At 41.6% G+C, this 22,043-nt stretch overlaps 1 protein-coding gene across 1 annotated transcript in view; it reads right to left on the bottom strand.

Moving 5' to 3' along the window:
- LOC129408075 (myc box-dependent-interacting protein 1-like) overlaps nucleotides 1-22,043 on the bottom strand; it is a 54,678-nt gene that overhangs the window by 20,332 nt on the left and 12,303 nt on the right. Inside the window, exons 3-13 of the mRNA XM_055150796.1 lie at nucleotides 19,304-19,358; nucleotides 17,982-18,076; nucleotides 16,513-16,608; nucleotides 15,261-15,371; nucleotides 13,740-13,832; nucleotides 10,789-10,874; nucleotides 9,547-9,622; nucleotides 7,779-7,834; nucleotides 6,664-6,708; nucleotides 2,815-2,884; nucleotides 174-316 (exon numbers count right to left, since the gene is read on the bottom strand). Of these exons, the coding sequence (XP_055006771.1) occupies nucleotides 174-316; nucleotides 2,815-2,884; nucleotides 6,664-6,708; nucleotides 7,779-7,834; nucleotides 9,547-9,622; nucleotides 10,789-10,874; nucleotides 13,740-13,832; nucleotides 15,261-15,371; nucleotides 16,513-16,608; nucleotides 17,982-18,076; nucleotides 19,304-19,358 (926 nt within the window). The remainder of the gene's footprint in view (nucleotides 1-173; nucleotides 317-2,814; nucleotides 2,885-6,663; nucleotides 6,709-7,778; nucleotides 7,835-9,546; nucleotides 9,623-10,788; nucleotides 10,875-13,739; nucleotides 13,833-15,260; nucleotides 15,372-16,512; nucleotides 16,609-17,981; nucleotides 18,077-19,303; nucleotides 19,359-22,043) is intronic.

Raw genomic sequence — 22,043 nt, forward strand, 5'->3', positions numbered from 1 at the left:
GAAGTGAAGTTGTAAATGCAAACTTGCTGTTCATACGCTGCTTTTATTTCTTGGAATTCTGTCTTAGTTTAAAACGGTTTGGCTTTTTAAGTACTTTTGATTAAGACTTAACCATGAGGACGCGTGACAGGGACATGACAGGGACATGACAGGGACGAGACAGGGGCGACCACAGGAGAGGCTCGGCACTGACCTCCGTTGGAGACGTGACGCTGATGTCTGGATTGTTGGCGGCGTCGAACAGGTTGATGATGTTTTCGGTCTTCATCTCTTTAGACGGGGTCACCTTTGGAGGAGGAGGCACTGCTGGCTTTAACTACAAACACACAACCAACAACAAGGGCAGCGGGGTTAACGCACAATCACCTCTAACAACCACGGACTGTACGAAGAAGTGGACGAAGTGAGTTCAAATGAAGCTCACGAGGCCAGGAGTTATAGGGGTGAATTTAGAGCAGAGTTAAATATTAGGAATAGGAATTCATTTATGGACAAAACAGCAAACTAAAAACATCAGGAGCATGTAGAGCACAGGTGTCAAACATAAGGCCCGGGGGCCAGATCCGGCCCTCCAAGACCTTTAATCTGACCCTCGGCTGATTTTCTACTAAAATATTTTAATTATATTTCTATAAAAATATTGGTAATTTTCTGTGGTGTTTATCACAGCAGTGTCTCCAGCGTCTCTGTACGTGGCCCCTCCCACCAGAGCAGCACAAATGAAGACTTGTCTCTTTCCAAACGCTCTTAAAGGACGATCGTTTTGACTGTTGACCGTGACACCCTCATCAGAAAAATGTCCAAAATGAGAAAAGTGGAGCCGAGTGCAGGATTTTCCCCAAAAAACTGACTTGTTCCTATTTGCAAACAAGTTTCAGGTTGTTCATAATATTATAATAAGAAAGAGTTAATCAATTAAAAAAGATTTCTGTAATAGATTTGCGTTTCTCTGCACGAATACTTGAACTTATTGTTATTTTTGGGGTTTATATGACATGAGTTTTCTGATCCGGCCCCTTTGGGATCAAAGTAGGTTGGATACGGCCCCCGGACCAAAATGAGTTTGACACCCCTGATGTAGAGTGAGTTAATATATTTTAAGACCAAATTGACGAGGCTCACAGCAGCAGTTAGAGCGCAATGCATTTTTTCTGAAATCAGACTGCCCATGTTCGGCTGAGAGAGCATCGACAACTTTCACAAAGGTCGGATTTTGTAGGAATTCTTTTGTATTTTTACAATATGAACCTCAAAAATATTTTAAATCGTCAAAACGTCTAAAAGTTGGCTCTGTAAGAGTTTGAGACAGACATAAAGTAGTAACATGAGCACATTCACATTACATCCTGATCTCCAATTTGTTCTTACTTTTTCTTTTAACCCGACCGTTTTATCATGAACACAGACTCCAGGTTAATACATTCACAGTTTATGCTGAAATCACAAACATTCAACTATTTAATCGTTCATTTATTCAGTATAAATCTTTCCATCAGAACCTCGATGATCATGTTGATTGTTCTATTTTCACTCTGTCTGTTATACATTTTTTGGCCTCTTGATGTCGCAGTGGAGCAAATGAAGCACTTTGAAGCATCGGCTCAAGAGTCAAGCAAATGGACGGAACGCTTCAGTGCTTCATGGGGCTTCATCTCGACATCACTAGTAAAAATATTTTTTGGCGCAATGCTCCAATGAGCACAGACCACTGAAAACAATACAATGCCATCTTGGGTTCATCTTCCAGATTTTATTATAGTTCTATGCTTTATAAAGTTCATGACAACACCATGAGTCTCTTGAAAATGTTTTTAGTAACAATTAGTTTAGTACAAATTACTGTACTAAATGCAAAAAATGCTAAAGTACACTTATATGAGTTTCATTCACTACAGGAATTGTTTTCTATGAGTTTGTATTTCTTTAAAACCTTTGCACATCCATTTATTGTTTAATAAGAGACAAAGGGACAAAATAGAGACATTAAACTGGTGGAAATAATTCTGCTAATAAGGCTAATCTGCCGAGTAGTAACATGATAACAATAGACAATCTGCTTCTCTATATTTTGGACTGTTTTTCATACAGTCTGTACAGCAGCTCAGCCTGATGTAACAGGTAACGCTATGCCCTGTCAACAACTATGTCATCTCTAAAAGTCTAAAACACTGCAGTGGGATCTGTCTGCGGACCAAAATATAAAGGATATAAATGATATAAAGCTGTGTGCATGATCGCGTCTGCCGTTTCGTGTCTAAAACTAGTCACTTTGAGACTCTTTAAGTGTGGAAAAGATCAGAGCTCTACACTTCAAGTCAAAACTGTGTTGCTATTATTTGTGAAATGTGGCGCAAAATTTCAGATACAGGATTTTTAAAGCATAAAAGATTGGAGATAAAGTCCACAGGAAGAAGAGTCACTGTCGCTAATCTGCAGCTTCACCTCGATCCGTGCGCTGTGTGGATGTAAACAGACACACATGAGGAACTACTCCCACCTTTTTACTTAAAAAACCCCCCGCCTCAAACTGGATTCACAGCGCTGTCTTGTGGACTAGGATCATTATTTGCGTAGTTCGAATTCTACGGATCATGTGTTTAAATTTACAACTTTACAAGAGTTGAGTAATAATTATTTTTCGCTATATGTATCTTGTGACTGTGTGTCCGTCACTCCTCTGCCCCTGACGTTCTGTTTCTTTGGGTGTTACTGTAGCGTTGCTGAAGTTTGGTGGTTACGATCTGACAGAGCAGCTCAGAGTCGACGTGCGGCGGCCTTTAGTTTAAGTCTAAGTCATAACTCTCTGGACTTTACCTTGGACGGGGACTTGGGGATGGGTGGAGGTCCGCCTGGCCTGAGCGTGTGGTTCGACGCCTCTTTGCCACTAGAAATAAATCAGAAACACAAGTGATATTACAGAAATCAAACCCAACACTGAAGCAGAAGAGCAGAGAGGAGGAAAAGGGTTCAGGTTGAGTTGGATGTAGCTACAGAGAGGGTTCACATGCTGTTAGGACTCAGGCAGCAGATGTTACAGTGGTCGTCATGCAGATCATTGGTCCACTGGAGGGTCCCATGCAAACAGGCCCAGTGCTCCTCAGGCTCAGAGTGAAGAAAGAGCATCCAGAGTTAGAGAAAAGAGAAAAAGACAGGCTCAACTTCGGCTCCAGAGCGGCACATGTACGGCTCACGCAAACCTGGGTCAGTGTAGATTTAAAGTTCGAGAATATTGATTCAAATTTCACAACCATTACCTTACTTTTTTCACAAATAAACCGCATGGGACTTTAAAGGAAACCCAACAGTGTGATGGGTGAGTGGTTTTGTTTGTTTGTTCGTTCACGGTGACTCTGGGCTTTGTTCAGTTGTGGCGTGTAGGGAGTAGTGTCTGTCGCTGGATTGTCGGCGTGTTCGCAGTGACTCAGTTGTTCAGTCGTGTCTAGAAGCAGCACGTTGGATTCGCTTTTTCGGTTCGTTCCTCCGTTCCGTTCCTCAAATTTTTAGCTCTTTTTATTGTTTTGTAAACGCTATAATCACCCGCAACAACAGCTTAACGTGTTTTATAAGTTTCGGTTTTGCTGCTAAGTCGCTCCCCCTTCAGAGCGCCATCACAACACAATCACCGTGCGTCCCTCTAACGAATCTAGTGCGGTTTTCTGTCACGTTTTTGTATTATTCATGGAGAATATTTGTCGTATTTATGGAGAAATCTCGTACAGAGAGATCGCTAGATTACTCAAACACACGTGGATGTCTCTAAAACCTCTTCAGACCTGTTTTTTTAGACGATGGAACATTAAAACATGGGAGAAAGCTCCAAAAATATCCCCCCTTCAAGCACAGTTTTCCATTCATCTCGACAGAAATTCAAATCTTGGTAAATGGCGTTTCAGTTTTGTCCATCGTTATCGGTCATTTTTTACATTTTAAAACTTTCGTGTAGGGAGGGTGCTGTCTGGGACCAACGGATCGTCGGCGTGTTCGCAGTGACTCAGTTGTTCAGTCGTGTCTAGAAGCGGCACGTCGCGCTCGCTTTTTCACGTTCGTTCCTCCGTTCCGTTCCTCGTCGGCGTGGAGTGATGAGTGTGCGTCTGTGGGTGTGTTTCGCCGTGCGGTCGCTGTCTGCTCCGTGTGTGTTTGCGGTTTTGTAGTTTACTGAAGTCGTGCTGGGACACCCGAGTGGATTCGTGTATGGGGCGCTCCGGATTGTGGCGCGCGGTCGTTTTTTGATGGGGTTGGAGGCTTAAGAGCGCGTCTAATAGTGCGGAAAATACGGTATGTTTTCAGTTTGTGTTTTGGTTCTCAAGATGATTCTCCTTTGATAAAAACTCCTTAACTCTAAAAAAAAAAAAAACTCTAACTCTAAAAACCTAAAATGCCTCTTTAACTCTAAAAACTCTTTAAGTCTAAAAACTCTTTAACTCTAAAAACTCTTTAAGTCTAAAAACTCTTTACCTCTAAAAACTATTTAACTCTAAAAACTCTTTACCTCTAAAAACACTTTAACTCTAAAAACTCTTTAACTCTAAAAACTCTTTAACTCTTTAACTCTAAAAAAACCTCTTTAACTCTGAAAACTTTTTAACTCTAAAAACTCCAACTCTTTAACTCAAAAAAAAAACTCTTTAACTCTAAAAACTCTTTAACTCTAAAAATTATTTATCTCTAAAAACCTAAAATGCCTCTTTAACTCTAAAAACTCTTTAACTCTAAAAACTCTTTAACTCTAAAAACTCTAACTCTTTAACTCTAATAACTCTTTAACTATAAAAACCTAAAATGCCTCTTTAAGTCTAAAAAACAACTCTTTAACTCTAAAAACCTAAAATGCCTCTTTAACTCTAAAAACTCTTTAACTCTAAAAACTCTTTAACTCTAAAAACCTAAAATGCCTCTTTAACTCTTTAACTCTAAAAACTCTTTAACTCTAAAACCTCTTTAACTCTAAAAACCTAAAATGCCTCTTTAACTCTTTAACTCTAAAAACTCTTTAACTCTAAAAACTCTTTAACTCTAAAAACTCTAACTCTTTAACTCTAATAACTCTTTAACTCTTAAAACCTAAAATGCCTCTTTAAGTCTAAAAAAAAACTCTTTAACTCTAAAAACCTAAAATGCCTCTTTAACTCTAAAAACTCTTTAACTCTAAAAACTCTTTAACTCTAAAAACCTAAAATGCTCTTTAACTCTTTAACTCTAAAAACTCTTTAACTCTAAAAACTCTTTAACTCTAAAAACCTAAAATGCCTCTTTAAGTCTAAAAAAACCCTCTTTAACTCTAAAAACCTAAAATGCCTCTTTAACTCTAAAAACTCTTTAACTCTAAAAACTCTTTAACTCTAAAAACCTAAAATGCCTCTTTAACTCTTTAACTCTAAAAACTCTTTAACTCTAAAAACTCTTTAACTCTAAAAACTCTTTAACTCTAACAAACCTAAAATGCCTCTTTAACTCTTTAACTCTAAAAACTCTCTAACTTTAAAAACCTAAAATGCCTCTTTAACTCTAAAAACTCTTTAACTCTAACTCTAAAAACTCTTTAACTCTAACTCTAAAAACTCTTTAACTCTAAAAATTATTTCACTCTTTAACACTAAAATGCCTCTTTAACTTTTTAACTCTAAAAACTCTAACTCTTTAACTCTAAAAAAAAAACTCTTTAGCTCTAAAAAAAACTCTTTAACTCTAAAAACTCTTTACCTCTAACTCTAAAAACTCTTTAACTCTAAAAATTCTTTAACTCTAAAACTCTTTCACTCTTTAACACTAAAATGCCTCTCTTTGATCTGATCCGGGTCGTGAGGGCATCAGTCTAAGCAGGGACTCCCAGACTTCCCTCACCCCAGACACGTCCTCCAGCTCCTCCAGAGGGACCCTGAGGTGTTCCCAGGCCAGTCCAGAGACACAGTCCCTCCAGTGTGTCCTGGGTCTTCCCCGGGGCCTCCCTCCGGTGGGACATGCCCGGAACACCTCCCGAGGAAGGCGCTCAGGAGGCTTAGGGTGACCATGTTTCCGTTTGTGAAAACCCGGACACTTTACCGGGAGTGGAAGGTGGGACCTCACCTCACAACCTGTGCACATGGACTCCCACTTGTCCCGACCGGGCTGAAAACCGGGGAATTTCTCGTACAAGTCATCGTTAAATGCGCATTTACGCTTCGGGATGTTGCAGACTGCCCGACTGTTTGTGTCTCGCTCCTTCTGAGTCACAGACGCTACGAAAGACGCTCAGTTTAATGGCTCCAATGAAAACCCGGACATTTCCATCACTTAAAAAGAAAAAAAAACCCCGGACGCCCAGGACAGGACGCAAAAAACAAACATGTCCGGAGAAAAAAGGACGTTTGGTCACCCTGCCTCAGCTGCTCCTCTCGATGTGGACGAGCGAGTTGTGAGAAAGTGATATTAAAATTCTATGACTTTTCCAAATCTTTCATTGAATTTACAAAATTCCATGACTTTCCCAGGTCTGGATAGTGACATTTTCAGTTTCCATGACCCCGTGGGAACCTTGAGACTGAACATGTGCAGCTCTGGAGCTCCGAACACTCCGCTCTCCTCATTAGTCCATCAGCACACACGACAGTACAGAGAAGAGAAACATTTCGCCAAAGTGAGAGACGTGAACAGACAGGAAGTGATGTCACAGGTTACCACGGTTACCTCCTGTTAGCTCCCGACGCCGCCGCGCCACGGTTACCTGTCCTGCTGCAAGGTCCAGGGTGACGCCAGGTTAATGTTCGCATCTTTATTCATTTATTTATTCACGTCATAGCATTTTTATTAACTGCTTTTCTCCGAGGAGATGTTGTTGCTTTGTCTCGAATGTTCCACAGTATGGCATTAAACCTTTCTATATTCGTGGAAACCAAACCAGTTAAAGTCACAGGTCAGATCTGTGGAGAGGCGACCCCGCTCACCGTCAGAACTTTGTTTTTCGAGATATTTTTGAGCCACCTGTGACTGTGGATAAATGTAAAGTCGAGCTGTTTAATGTCACACCGTGGAACATTCAGAGCAGAGCAATGGCGTATCCATAGAAACAAGCAGGTGACAGACCCCTAATGGAGAAGTTACACAGTGCACCTTCAAAATAATAAATAATAACAACACTTTTGACTGAACAGTTGAACAGAAACCCCAAGACACCGACTATAGATCGAAAATATAGTCCAAAAAAAAAGGACAATCAGGACCACAGAAGTACAAAATGACTGCCACATCTTTGTCAATCAGCCCGGGGCAGCTGTGGCTAAAGAGGTAGAGCTTACCCCGAGCGAGCGTTCACTTAGAAGGAAATGAATAATATGAAAGGCAAATAATTAGGTGTGTAACGGTTCATGTATTCACGCCGAACCTTCTCAGTACGGGACGTTGGGTTCAGTCCAGGGCTGCGCAAATTGTGTTTGTTTACATTCCACCACTACACGTGCAGCTCATAGACTGTGTATATAGTACAGTAGACAGAGCTGCACTGTATGTAAAGTATTATTTATAACTGATTATTTTACAGAGAGAAAACAGCACCTGCATTGATCAAAAACGTGTATTCTTAATAAGTATTTTCGGTGCACGCAGGCCTGTTCAATTACAATGGTTATAATGTTGTTTCCTCGTCAAAAACAGACCTGGAGTTGTGTTCTGTCTGTTTCTAAGGAGGTAACAACTTTATAACATGACTAAAAGCTCAGAAGAGTCAATTTTATTTAATATCAGACCTTTAATATAAAAAAAAGACTCTTGATACATAAAAAATGTCAAAGAGAAAATAGACGAACCTGCTTGTGTCTGTGTTCTCCAGTTTCACCAAAACGTCGTACAGGTCCTGGTCCAACTGCAGAAGAAAACAGAACAGATTTCATTGATCGAAAAAAGACTTGAAATTTAACAACTTTTAACTTTATTTGAGTCGATTCAACTTGACAAGTCAATATTATTTACCAATAGAACGTAGATACGTTATATGTAAATGTTATGTTGTTAGGTTCTTTTTTCAGACCAAGAGTTTGTTTTCATCCCTGACAGTTTCGTCTGTTCCCTGCGCTCTTCCTCAGAGTCTCGTGATGTTTCTGTGTTGTGTCGATCAACTGATTTAAACAGGTTTTGGCGCTGTCTTCCAACCGGTGGAGGCAGGACGACAGCGCCACCTGCAGTCCCACTTCTTCAGGACAGAATCCCAGGTGTGTGAGAGTAAAAAAGCCCCTCGTCCCGGTTTATCGTCCCGTGGGCACGTTTCCATATTTCGATTGTCTCTTTAATCCATCGGCGGTGTTTGTTTTCCTCTGTCCCGCTCCAGAAAGCGGTTGTCTCTTTTACAGTGCTCAGAAATTGTTCCTGTTCTCACACACCTGGGATTCTGTCCTGAGGAAGTGGGACTGCAGGTGGCGCTGTCGTCCTGCCTCCACCGGTAGGAAAACAGCGCCAAAACCTGTTTAAATCAACTGAACGACATGACACAGAAACATCACGAGACTCTGAGGAAGAGCGCAGGGAGCAGACGAAACTGTCAGGGATGAAAATAAACTCTTGATCTGAAAAAAGAACCTAAACCCATATTTCCCGCACTATAGTTCACTCTGGATTATCAGGCGCACTGTCACTGAATGGTTTGTTTTCAAACTTTTTTCACATATAAACCGCACCTGACTTTAAGGCGCATTAAACGAAACACAACAGTTAGATAAGTCAGTAAAAACTTTATTTAACACGTTCACAATAACACTCAACTTTGTTCAATTGTAACGCGTAAAAAAAAAATACTGAGTGAGACGCTAAGTTGTTAGAATATTCACAAAAATTCATAATAGTTCAAACAGTTGGGTGATTACAGCGTCCAGCTCGCCCACATCCCTCTCGTCATGATCCGAGTCAGTGTGGTTACTGTTCCCTGGAGTTCAGTTCAGTGATGATTCTGGTCTTGGTGAAAGCTCGGACCACAGTTGATACTGATCCTTAGCCCGGGCGTCCACGATCCGTTGGCAGATGTTGAATTCTCTCGCAGCTGCTCTATTCCCATGTTTTACTGCGTTGTAGCCTTCAGTTTAAAGTGGGCGTTGTGAGTGTGTCTCTTGACAGGTGCATTTTGATATTAAAAGGAATCACAGTCTGTATTACTCCTGATGCTCCTGACGACGGGAGCCGTAATGCTGCGAGTGGAGCGGCTTTGTAGTTTACTAAAGTCGTACTAAGACAAACCAATAAATTCATATATAAGGCGCTCTGGATTATAAGGTGCACACTCGTTTTCTGATGAAATTAAAGGTTTTTAAGTCTGTCCTATAGTGCGGAAGATACGATAACATAAATTATCGGAAGACCAAATGAACCTCATTGGACTAACTTTTAGGAGCTTTGAAGATTTAAAAATTCTAAAAAGTTCATATTGTAAAAATAGACAAATCCCGACAAAATCCGACCTTTATAAAAGTTGTGAATGCCCCGTCAGCCGAACACGGGCAGTTTGATTTCACAAAAGCTGCGCTGCGCTCTGTGGGTGAACTGTTTCTGGGCCGGATCTTATTATAGATCCATGATACACAGACTCACCCGGCTCATCTCGTGGTGGAACTTCTCTTCGAAGGCGGCGAGGCTCTGGAAGGTGCTCACGTAGAAGCCCACGCGGCTGCAGAAACACGAGGACAGAGTGAGAGGGAAAACAGCTCAACTAAAACTCAAGTCTAAAAAGTTAAAAAAGCAAAAAAAAAAACCATTCATAAAGTGGTGGAATAACAATCTGAAGTTGTTTTTTCCATTGTACATTCCCTCATTATTGTCATATTGTTTTCTAAAGCTTAAAGTGGATGCATCTAATTATAAGCATTTTATTCTCCTTTTTCAGAAGTGTGCTGTTAGCATGCTAGTTGTTGCAAGTATTACCGTGATGGCAAAGCTCTGCTCTTGTCTCTGAAAGCTGTGAAATGCATTTATATCATCAGGATGCAAGGGACGCATCAGAGAAATTAAGAATAAAGTTTTAATGTTTTGATAAAAATGTAAGTAAAAACAAATCCGTGTATCATTTGTTCATTTGTTTTTCAAAATAAAACCAAAAATAAGAAAATTTTAAAAAGCAATAATTTTCTTAATTATTTGTCTCCAAAACCAAAATGAAAAACGGATAATGAAACCTGGACTAAACCAGAACCGAACCAGGATTGAGTGTCGGGACAGGCCCGAAAGTGCGCCCGCATAGACTGTCGGGTCTGACCGGGACTGAAACCAGGACTGAGACTGGTTTAGTCCTGGCTTAGTCCTGGTTCAGTTCTGGTTTAGACCTGGGTTAGTCCTGGTTTAGACCTGGTTCAGTTCTGGTTTAGACCTGTTTTAGTCCTGGTTTAGACCTGGTTCAGTTCTGGTTTAGACCTGTTTTAGTCCTGGTTTAGAGTTCTGGTTTAGACCTGTTTTAGTCCTGGTTTAGACCTGTTTTAGCCCTGGTTTAGACCTGGTTTAGTCCTGGTTCAGTCCTGGTTCAGGTCTGGTTTAGAAAATCATTATCTGTTTTTTTTTTTTTTTTTTTTTTTTTGGAGACAAATAATGAAAAAAATAGTTGTTTTTTCGTTGTTGTTTTTTTATTTTTGGTTTTACTTTGAAAAACAACTGAATGACTGATCCACAGATTAAAACATCTCATTTATTTTTTCTGGTCAAAAGATGTTTTAAGTCAAACTGAACTCTGTTTTAACACATTCCTTTTCTTTTGTTTCTGACCAAAACTGCAGATGACAAACTCCAACATGAATTCTGAAACATGGAAACAAACACACGTCTTGTAGAAGAAGAGTCACAAACCTGTTCCAGAGGGAAGGAAGCTCCTCCTGCAGGTCCAGGTTGATCTCCTCAAACACCTTCTGGGCTCTTTCCAGCTCCTCCTCAGCCTGAAGCACAAACACACACACACACACACACACACACACACACACACACACACACACACACACACACACACACAGACACACACACACACACACACACACACACACACACACACACACACACACACACACACACACACACACACACACACACACACACACACACACACACACACACACACGACACACACACACACACACACACACACACACACACACACACACACACACACACACACACACACACACACACACACACACACACACACACACACACACACACACACACACACACACACACACACACACACACACACACACACACACACACACACACACACACACACACACACACACACACACACACACAGACACACACACACACACACACACACACACACACACACACACACACACACACACACACACACACACACACACACACACACACACACACACACACACACACACACACACACACACACACACACACACACACACACACACACACACACACACACACACACACACACACACACACACACACAGACACAACACACACACACACACACACACACACACACACACACACACACACACACACACACACACACACACACACACACACACACACACACACACACACACACACACACACACACACACACACACACACACACACACACACACACACACACACACACACACACACACACACACACACACACACAGACACACACACACACACACACACACACACACACACACACACACACACACACACACACACACACACACACACACACACACACACACACACACAGACACACACACACACACACACACACACACACACACACACACACACACACACACACACACACACACACACACACACACATACAGACACACACACACACACACAGACACACACACACACACACACACACACACACACACACACACACACACACACACACACACACACACACACACACACACACACACACACACACACACACACAGACACACACACATACAGACACACACACACACACACACACACACACACACACACACACACACACACACACACACACACACACAGACACACACACACACACACACACACACACACACACACACACACACACACAGACACAACACACACACACAGCACACACACACACACAGACACAACACACACACAGACACAACACACACACACAGAGACACAACACACACACACTTTGTTAACACTTTTTATACTCCCCATGATTTCGAGGTACCTTCCTCAGCACAGGGCTGTTGGAGGGACTGGCCTGTTGGGGCACAGACCAAACCTTAAACCTGACTGGACACTGCAGCTGCTCCAGTCTGTGCGGCTGAGGCAGGATATTGTGGGTCATTTTTGTTTAATGGCCAAAGGAGAAATTCAATTTATCAACTGGACAAAAGTTTACTTGGTCGAAGCTGTTTCTTCAGTTCTGGAAGCTGGTGGGCGCATCCTTATATCTGCCTGAAAGGGGAGGAGCTAACTCCACTGAAACTACTCTGAAACTAACACACACACTTGTTTACATTTTCTTTCTTTTCTTTTTTTTTGTTTAATGTTACTTTAAAAAAAAACAATTAAAAAAAAAACAATATTGCCCCACATTTTAATAAAAAAGAGGAAACATATTTATAATTATTAATATTAAAAATTGCATGTGAATAGTTACATTTTAACTTACTTAACATTATTATATAAGGCTCATAGTAATGTGTTAAAAGGGCTAAAACAACTAAAATGAAGTAATGCATTTTCTCTATTAATGTCAGTAATTAAAAAACAGACACCCTCTATTTTTTTCTTTTTTTTGAAATATGATATCGTCTGTGGAGTGCCGCTAGGGGGCGCACCGGTAGAAGGAGTTAGGAATCCAAGGGACAGCGCTGCCGAATAAACCCTGCAGTCCTGAGATGCGAAAGACAAATCATCTGTCCCTTTTATTCCTTTTCCAGGTTGGTAAAAAGTAATTTGTGTCACACCCAAACAGTACAGTGTTGAGATAAAACCGCTAATATGTACCTGTGTAAATGTGAACACTGGTTGTAAAGATGCAGCCGTGTGGAGACAGCGTGGGTGTATTTTGACTTCATTATTATGAGCTGTTCATAAACTTGTCTAAGCTTTTACTTTGTACATTTCTGTAAAGCTTCAGCACAGGATGTACATGTTAAAGTTGCAGTTCATGTGCAAGTGCAGCGCCAGTGTAACTGTTGACGTCACGAGCTGGTCGCCATGTGAAGTTGTTGCAGCTAAGTTAGTTACATAATTAGTAATTAATTAGATTTAAATGGTTCAATTTTTTGGGTTATTAATGAATGTATAAATGTAAAGCTTTAAACATGTATCAATAAGTTTTGCGAGTACTGTAAGATGCAATGGAAATGTTGTAAAATTGAGTTTGTGTAGCAACATTTATTAGAAATTATGTGTTCTGGCAGAATAAACCCTGCAGTCCTGAGATGCAAAAGGCAAATCATCTGTCCCTTGTATTCCTTTTCCAGGGTTTACCTTCACACTCCTCTCGAGCACGGGAGGGGCAACAATTACTTTGGGCACCCCACTGAAAATGTCTGGACACGCCCCTGGTACAAAGTAATAACATGTAATCCAACCCTTCTCATCTTAAACTGCACTCGTACTGTCATGAAATACACCTACAGTCACACTTTATTTTCTACCAGTAGAATCTAATTACTCTTCTCCACCTCACAAAGTGAAATGATCCACAGATGATCTCTGAAGACGTGGCTCCCAGACAGTCCTTGTACATGTATATTTATATTTATGTTTATTGTGACGTGAGGCAGTGGTACCTGGCTCCTGGACAGGCTGCTCTGGGCCACGTTGTGGGCAGACAGGATGCCCTGAGCCCAGCCGGGGGTGGCTCTCTCCAGGAGGGTGGATGGCTGAGAGAGAGAGGAAGGAAGGAGGGAGTTTTATGTGATTATGCAGGAAACAGAACAGCCTCAGAAATCTCATTAGAACTGAGCCAAGAAAGTGACAGAGATCTTGTCCCACTGGATCAGATATTAACGGTTCTATTTACACAAAAATTATTCTTGTGATGTTTAAAGCTGTTACCTCCTGAAAGTTTAAGTCAAAAGTTTTAGAACACCCAAATCTTTCCGGTTATTTATTGCAATTCAAGTCGTGCAAGTTCAATGAAGAGCTTGAAATGGTCCAAAGGTAAAAACTGAAGAGACAGAGTTTAAAAAAAAAACCTTAAAAAAATACAAAACACAAGTCCAAGCTCTGCCAAAACGACCTCAGGAAAAAAAAAACAAGATGGGGAAGCTTGAAAACCTGGAGTGTCCAGCAGCACAGTGTCCAGACTTAAAGGTTGTATAGAGGATTTTTTTGTTTTTGTTTCAAATTGTCAATGAAAGCTAAAAATACCATTACAGAGACACAGCAGCTTTGTAATTATGATGAACAAAAAAAAAAGAATGAAAATCCATCAACTGTGGATGTAGTGAGGCCAGATAAACATCAGCCAATAGAAAACAAGGCTCCCTCATTTTCTATTGGCTGTTAGGTTGTCAATCAAACTCCCTACGTTTCTAGTGTAACTGACTCGTCGGCGCTCGGGGATTACGTGGTTTACGCAGCGGTTCTTAGAGGCTTTTTCAAACTGTCGCTTCCTCGCAATTCGCACAAAGTTTGTTGTGATGTTGGATGAGAATCCACGACCGGTTCGCCGCAAAAGAAAGTCGTTTTTTGAGGTCGCCAAAAGAAGAAGAGAAGGGGAAAAGGAGCGAAGACAAACTGAGGTGATTCTTGGAGATTTGTTCCAGCGATGGCGCGACTGAAGCAGACGAAGGGTCTAAAAACTGAAGACGCGTCGGTCGATAAATTATTTCCAGACAGGAAACTTCAACAGTGATTCTGAACACGCGCTGGATGTAAACAAGTGTTTCTACTGAGGAGCGGTGGAGGAGGAAGGTGGTGTCACACATGCACAACATTTGAAAAAAGGACTCTCGCTGTATTTCTCTTCCCTTAAAAAAAATGCTCCATGCAACCTTCAAACCCCATCGAGCTGATTTGGGATGGACTGAAGAGTGAAGCAACCGACAAGTGCCACACATTTTTGGAAACTTCTGCGACAGACTTGGGAAGAACTTTCTGAACAATATTTGATTTCTGTCGTAAAAAGAACGAGCCACGAGTGTGTTCAGCTGTTCTATCTGACAAAGGTCGACATTTTCATCAATCAAAAGTTTAGAATACATTTTGGTCGACAGTAAACGGTAAAAAACTGGAAAAGGTGTGGTGTTCTAAAACTTTTGACCGGTAGTGTGCATGGAGTTTTCCGTTAAATTCCAGACTCTTACCTTGGTGAGTTTGATGCCCCCGTCCTTTTTCTTGGTCTTGTGTGTGGCAGCGTAGTTATGTCTGGCACTGTCATAGTCCACCAGCTTTCTGTCTCTTTTGGCAATACGAGCCTGCACAAAAAAATAAAATAAAAAAACTCAAGAGAATGAAGACACTTGATACTTGAATACGGTAAACGGTATTTTTTTATGTAGTGCTTTTCCACCTTTAAGGAACCACTCACAGATTCACTCACACATTCATAGATGTCTTTTTTTTTTTTTTTTTTTTTTTTTTTTTAATCAAGGTTTATGTTTTGCTGTTGCTGTCATTTTTACTTTGTGTTTTAACCTGAGGAACAAACAGAACATTCCGAGCTGCCTGGTTCCATCTCATCAGCTCTGATATTAAGGACAATAAGGCAAAAGGTTGGTCCTGTGACATTTCCTCGGGGACAGTTGTGATTTAAATTTCGTTGTTTTAATCCAACCCCCTGGTACGTTTTATTATAACAAGTATTAACGCATAATAATAGACTACAATGCTTATATTTTACAGAAAATTGCTTATGAACATTTGTTACACCAATGACTGTGTTTTTCCGGCTGCTGCCACATCTCCTGATAACAGAATAAACAGAAGAGGACCTAACACTGATCCTTGAGGGACACAGTGACAGAAAAGAATCATGTAGGACAGAGGTTTTCAATAAGTGAGGCCTGAGTCCCCTGGGGGGGGGGGGGGGCCAAAGAGCCACTGAGGAGCCGTGACACACACGGACAAAACCAGGACTGATCCCAGGATTGAACCAAGAGGACTAAACCAGGACTGAACTAGGACTAAAACAGGACTAAACCAGAAATGAACTAGGACTGAGTGTCGAGACGGGACTGTCGGGAGACCGCAGGAGAAAGGGTCATCGCTCTTTGCGGACACCCTGCTCCGCGGGTTCGTGGTTCTCCCTCTCTCTCTTAAGTCCAAGAATAGTCCTGATATAGTCCTGGTTCAGGCCTGGTTTAGACTTGGTTTAGACCTGGTTTAGACCTGGTTTAGACCTGGTTTAGACCTGGTTTAGATCTGGTTTAGAGCTGGTTTAGATGTGGTTTAAACCTGGTTTAGACCTGGTTAAGTCCTGGTTTAGTCCTGGTGTGGTCCTGGTTTAGACCTGATGTAGTCCTAGTTTAGATTTGGTTTAGTCCTGGTTGGAAAATTTGGAAATTATTGAATGTTGCAAAGCTTGCAGCTTTTAACCAGCAGGGGGCGCGTGTTTACCTTGATGTCAGGGAACTGTCCCAGGTAAGTGTCCATGGAGATGAGGGCGTGGTCCACCAGCTTCTGGTGGTAGTCCTCCCAGAGCACGTCACAGTCCTGCAGAAAACACAGACACGATCACAGGTTCACAACAGGATATTACACAAAACTGACTCTTTTGAGCTTTAAGTTGTGTTATAATATGTTTCCTCCTCAAAAACAGACCTGGACCTGTGTTTTGTTTCATTCACATGTCTGAGTAACTAACCTTTTATTATTTTGTTATTAGTCTGTCTACATCTCCAAAGCTCAAATTCTCTGCTCCACCGTGAAGAACTCAGCCTAAATCTGCAGGGTTTGTGCGTTAAACATGTGTGAATGAAACAAAACACAACTCCAGGTCTGTTTGTGACGAGGAAACAACATCATACCATGAATCAGTCCTTTAATAGAGTTGAAAAACATAAACAGAGTGTATTCATCTACTCAATAAAGGATTTACTGCATCATCACTCGTCTGTTAAAGTTTGGCTCCAGTCTGTCTATTTGAAACTGCCTTTGTAAAAGTTGCTGTTCACTGTGGACGTTATAAACAACTCCAGGAGCGTTTGCATCGAGAAGACTGAACATCTGAACTGACAAACTACCGTATTTTTTGGAATATAAGGCTGCGTTCAGACTGCAGCCTGAAGTGACCCAAATCCGATTTTTTGGCCTCTATGTTCCTGTATCTGATCTTTTATTGACAGTCTGAACGACACAGATCAGATTTTTTCAAATGTGACCCAGGACACTTGGATATGTGCTCCTGAAACCGATACATATCTGATCTTTTGACATGTGACTTCAGTCTGGTCAAAGTGCATTCATCCACCTACACGTTCAATAAGCAACAAACGTCACTATTCTGCGCTGAAGTAGGTGAAAATTGTTAATGAACTCCACATCCACACGTTCCTTTCAACGTCTGAACCCACAAAACACCACGACCAAAAACCTCGTCCTTCTCCTTCTCAATCTCCTCCTTAAAACAAGTAAGTTGTTCATGTTCTGGCTCCGGTACGAGAGGAACTTTAAAATCTCCAGGTGCTCGATGCTGCGTCCATGTTTGGACAACTTCCGTAAACACAGAGACGCTCGCTGCGGTTGACGTCGTCGTGTCTCCAGTGTCACATGTGGGACACTTTCGGGCCGTTTAATGTTCACACTGGAGTCACATACAAGTCACATTTAACTGGAAATGTGAACGACCTCGAAAAAACATCGGATTTCACAATAAAAATCGGAATTGAGCGTTAAGCCCTGCAGTCTGAACGTAGCCTTATATATGTTTTTTTTCTTCATTATGCATTTTTTGGCTGGTGTGACTTATACTCCGGAGCGACTTATAGCCCGGAAAATACGGTAACACCAAAATCCCGTGCGTTTCAGAACACATTTGTAGAAATCTAAAATACAAGTATAAAAAGACAGTTTTCCCAGTGTCTCACCTCCACGATGGAGTCCACCTTCCTGTGTCCCTTCCACTCGGGCTCGTACATGTCTGCCAGACACGACTGGATGTTCTTGGAGGACTCGTGCATGGCTGTGGAACAAGATCAGGAGAACATCAGAACATCATTACAGGAGCATTGTGTAACTTTTGGAGCACACTGTTCCAGCTTGTTCAGCTCCGATATCGATTCTGATACAGCGGCTTTAAGTATTTTTCAATACCCGAGATCAATCAATATCAGTGCTTAGACTAAAAATATACTTTATTTTCCTAAAAACAAAAATGTGTTATGTAACTGTTGTTTATGTCTCAAATATCTACAGAACAACTTCATCATTCTACAGCCAGTAAATCGTGTTATTACATATATTAAAACCAGGATATTACCAGAACCGATATTCTGGAGCCGATACCCGATCTATCAAAACTTCATGGATCGGTGTCAGTATCTACACATATACAGATTAGGGACGGGCATTCGATTAAATTTTCTTAATCGATCGTCGGAAGAATTAACGATCGAAGTATCGATTAATCATTAAAGTTTTTATATTAAAATGATCATCATTATTATTACTATCTGCACTAATCTGCATAAATAAATTCAACTTTACGACATATAAACATAACGACTCTAGAGCCACATCAGCTGTTTGACATTATAATGTGTTTAATTCAGTTTTGTTCAAATCTCACAGAAACAAAACTTAAAACCACATCACTAATTTACATAAACTAAGTGAAGATAAAACTCCAGCTCTTGTGTCGCTGATGTGGTTCAACTTGTGTTGGATTAAAAGACATGACTCAGGTGAATACAGGTCAGTGTGACCAGATTTGTGTTTGTCAAAACCAGGACAGCGTACGGGGGGAGGGGGGCGGGGCCTCGTCATCCACATTGAGCGACTCTCACCTGGAAAAACTTTCTCCCACTGGACACAGAAACATATGTGCTGCTTTATCCACTGTGCACATGGACTCACACTTGTCCCGACCGGAACGAAAAGTGTGGAATTTCTTGTACAAATCATCATTAAATCCACATTTGTGCTTCGGTTCGTTACAGACTGACCCACTGTTTGTGTCTCGCTCCTTCTGATGCAGAGACACATGTACAGACCCGTTTGTCCCCGGACACGGACGTTTGGTCTCCCTACGCTACGTACAGCAACTTACATTCGGTTTGTCGATTAAAAAATGAACGTAATCGATGAAATTCTTAATGATCAATTATCGATTAATCCACTAATCATGCCCATCCCTAATACAGATACCAGTTTTGTTATCGGTGCATCCCTAATCTTATCAGTCAGTTACCTTTGACTGCCTCCAGATACGCCCGCAGGTCCCGCTGGAGTTTACTGCCTTCTGCCTGCGGAGGAAACAGAAAAGTATCTTAGACAAACGTTCAGACTGCAGCCTGAAGTGACCCAAATCTGATTTTTTTCGCCCCTATGCTCCTGTATCTGATCTTTTAATGACAGTCTGAACGACACAGATCAATTTTTTCGCAAATGTGACCCAGGACACTTGGATATTTCCTCCTAAAACCGATACATATCTTGATCTTTTGACATGCGACTTCAGTCTGAACGGTCAGGTCACATTCATCCCACCTACACGTCAGGCTCAGAGTCTCGTCATGAAGTTAGAGGGTTTATTCATATTTGGGGGGATCGATGTGTTCAGGACAAATTGGAGGAGTCTTATCGGAACTGGGCGGTTTTTGAAACGATCGCCAAAGAAATGTCCGAGCGCGACTACAGACGGTTCTGGCTCCAACGTCAACGTCAAAATAAAGAACCTGCGAGACAAAAACAAGGAGGATAAAGACTCAAAGAAACGAAGCGGCCGTGGACGTGTAACCTGAACATTTTACCAACAACTGGACCAGATTTTGGGAAACGAGCCCAGAGTTTAGGCGACTTCTGTAAACTCTGAACACGCTCGCTGAGTGTGACGTCGTTGTTTCCTCCGATGCTCATGCGGGACACTTTTGGCGTGTTTAAAGTTCACACTGGAGATCACATACAGGTCACATTTAACTGGAAACGTGAACGACCTCGCAAAAAAAATCTGAATTGAGCGTTAAAGGTTGTATAGAGGAAGGAACGAAATCCAGCGACTGTTTGTCCTTTTTCAAATGTTGCGCATGCGTGAAACCACCTCCCCTCCCCTACAGCTCCTACGTAGAAACGCCTCCTCCCTCCTCCTCCTTACGCCACAAACAGGTTTGTTTACAGCCGCTGCACATGACTTGTAAACAACTAACTACAGTGTTGGTTAGGCAAGACGGAGAAGTGAGGAGCGGGGGGAGGGGGTGTGCGGACATTTCGTTCGCGGACGAGAAGTGAGGAGCAGGGAGAAGAGGAGAGAGGAGAGAGGAGAGGGGAGCGGTGGTGCACGGAGATTCCGTGCCCGGAGAAGTGAGGAGCAGGGGGAAGAGCGGATCGGGCAGCGGGGACAGGAGCAGGAAAGGGGTGCAGAGAAGGTTGTGCGGAGATTCAGTGCGAATGAACTAGCTACAACACGCAGCAGCAAGTGGACTCTTTCTTTGCATTGAAAATGACGTTTTCAGACATAGGACATCGCTTTCATGTCCTGAAAAACGTTTGTCTAGCTCTTGGAAATAAAGTAAGTTTTCATAATAAGCAGAAGTTTCCTGTCCAGGAGTAATTTGTGGACCAGTGCGTCAGTCTTTAGACCCTTCGTCTGCTTCAGTCGCGCCATCGCTGGAATGAATCTCCAAGAATCACCTTAGTTTGGCTTCGCTGCTTTTCCCCTTGTCTTCTTCTTTCAGCGACCTCAAAAACTGACTTTCTTTTGCGGCGAACTGCTCCTGGATTCTTGTCGCCATTGCAACAAACTTTGTGCGAACTGCGAGGAAGATATAGGTCAAAAAAAGCCACTAAGAACTGTTGCGTTGGTGGAGTAAACAGCGTCTGTGCGTCTTGCGTCTGTGGACTGTGTGACAGTCGTACGTAAACCACGTACCGGCGGCGCAGGCAAGTCAGTTACACTAGAAACGTAGGGAGTTTGATTGACAGCCTGTCAGCTCACAGATAACGAGGCAGTGTCGTTATCTATTGGCAAATGTTTAGCCCCACCACGTCCAGAGTTGATGAATTTTTATTCTCTTTTTTTTGGTCATCATAATTACAAGGCGACTGCATCTATAATCTATCACTGACAATTTGAAACAAAAAAAAATCCTCCATACAACCTTTAAGTCCTGCGGTCTGAACGTAGCCGTGGATCATGTCGTCGCTTTTCAACCAGTGGTGAAAGAAGTGATCAGTTTTTGTTACAGATCCTGGAGCAAAGAATTACACGAGTAAAAATAAAAGTATCACGAGAAAACGTCGACTTAAGTAAAGAGTAAAAAGTAAAAGTATTTCACACAAGATTTTCCCTTTAACCCGCTCTACCTGATCCTGGTGTTTTTATTTTTGCCGTTTTGTCCATTCGTAAATTTCTAAGACAAAAGAGATGAATTTTGACCAAAAATCTGTCGGGAATTTGATGCTCACTTTTTCGGAAAATCCTTCCCTGTGTGGATTACGCGATGACCAGAAGTCCGAGATTCTTAATGCGTCTATGGATCCGCATGCAGTGTTGGGAAGTTTACTTTTAAAATGTAATCCCCTACAGATTACAGATTACATATCCCAAAATGTAGTTTGTAACGTAATCCATTAAATTACTTAAAGTGAGTAATGTAATCTGAATACTTTGGATTACTTAAAAATAAAATAAAAAGCCCAGACTTTCCTGAACCGTATTAAAAATATTACTGAGAGAATAGTTTTGTCCTGTTAAATCCTGTTTGGCCCTGGTTTAGATCTAGTTTAGACCTGGTTTTAGACCTGGTTTAGTCCTGGTTTAATCCTGGTTTTAGTCCTGGTTTAGTCCTGGTTTTAGACCTGGTTTTAGTCCTGGTTTAGTCCTGGTTTAGATCCTGGTTTAGACCTGGTTTTAGTCCTGGTTTTAGTCCTGGTTTAGACTGGTTTAGTCCTGGTTTTAGACCTGGTTTAGTCCTGGTTTAGACCTGGTTTAG

Source organism: Boleophthalmus pectinirostris, unplaced genomic scaffold (assembly GCF_026225935.1).
Source record: "Boleophthalmus pectinirostris isolate CB_2022bp ecotype Guang Dong unplaced genomic scaffold, ASM2622593v1 HiC_scaffold_1, whole genome shotgun sequence".
NCBI lineage: Eukaryota > Metazoa > Chordata > Actinopteri > Gobiiformes > Gobiidae > Boleophthalmus > Boleophthalmus pectinirostris.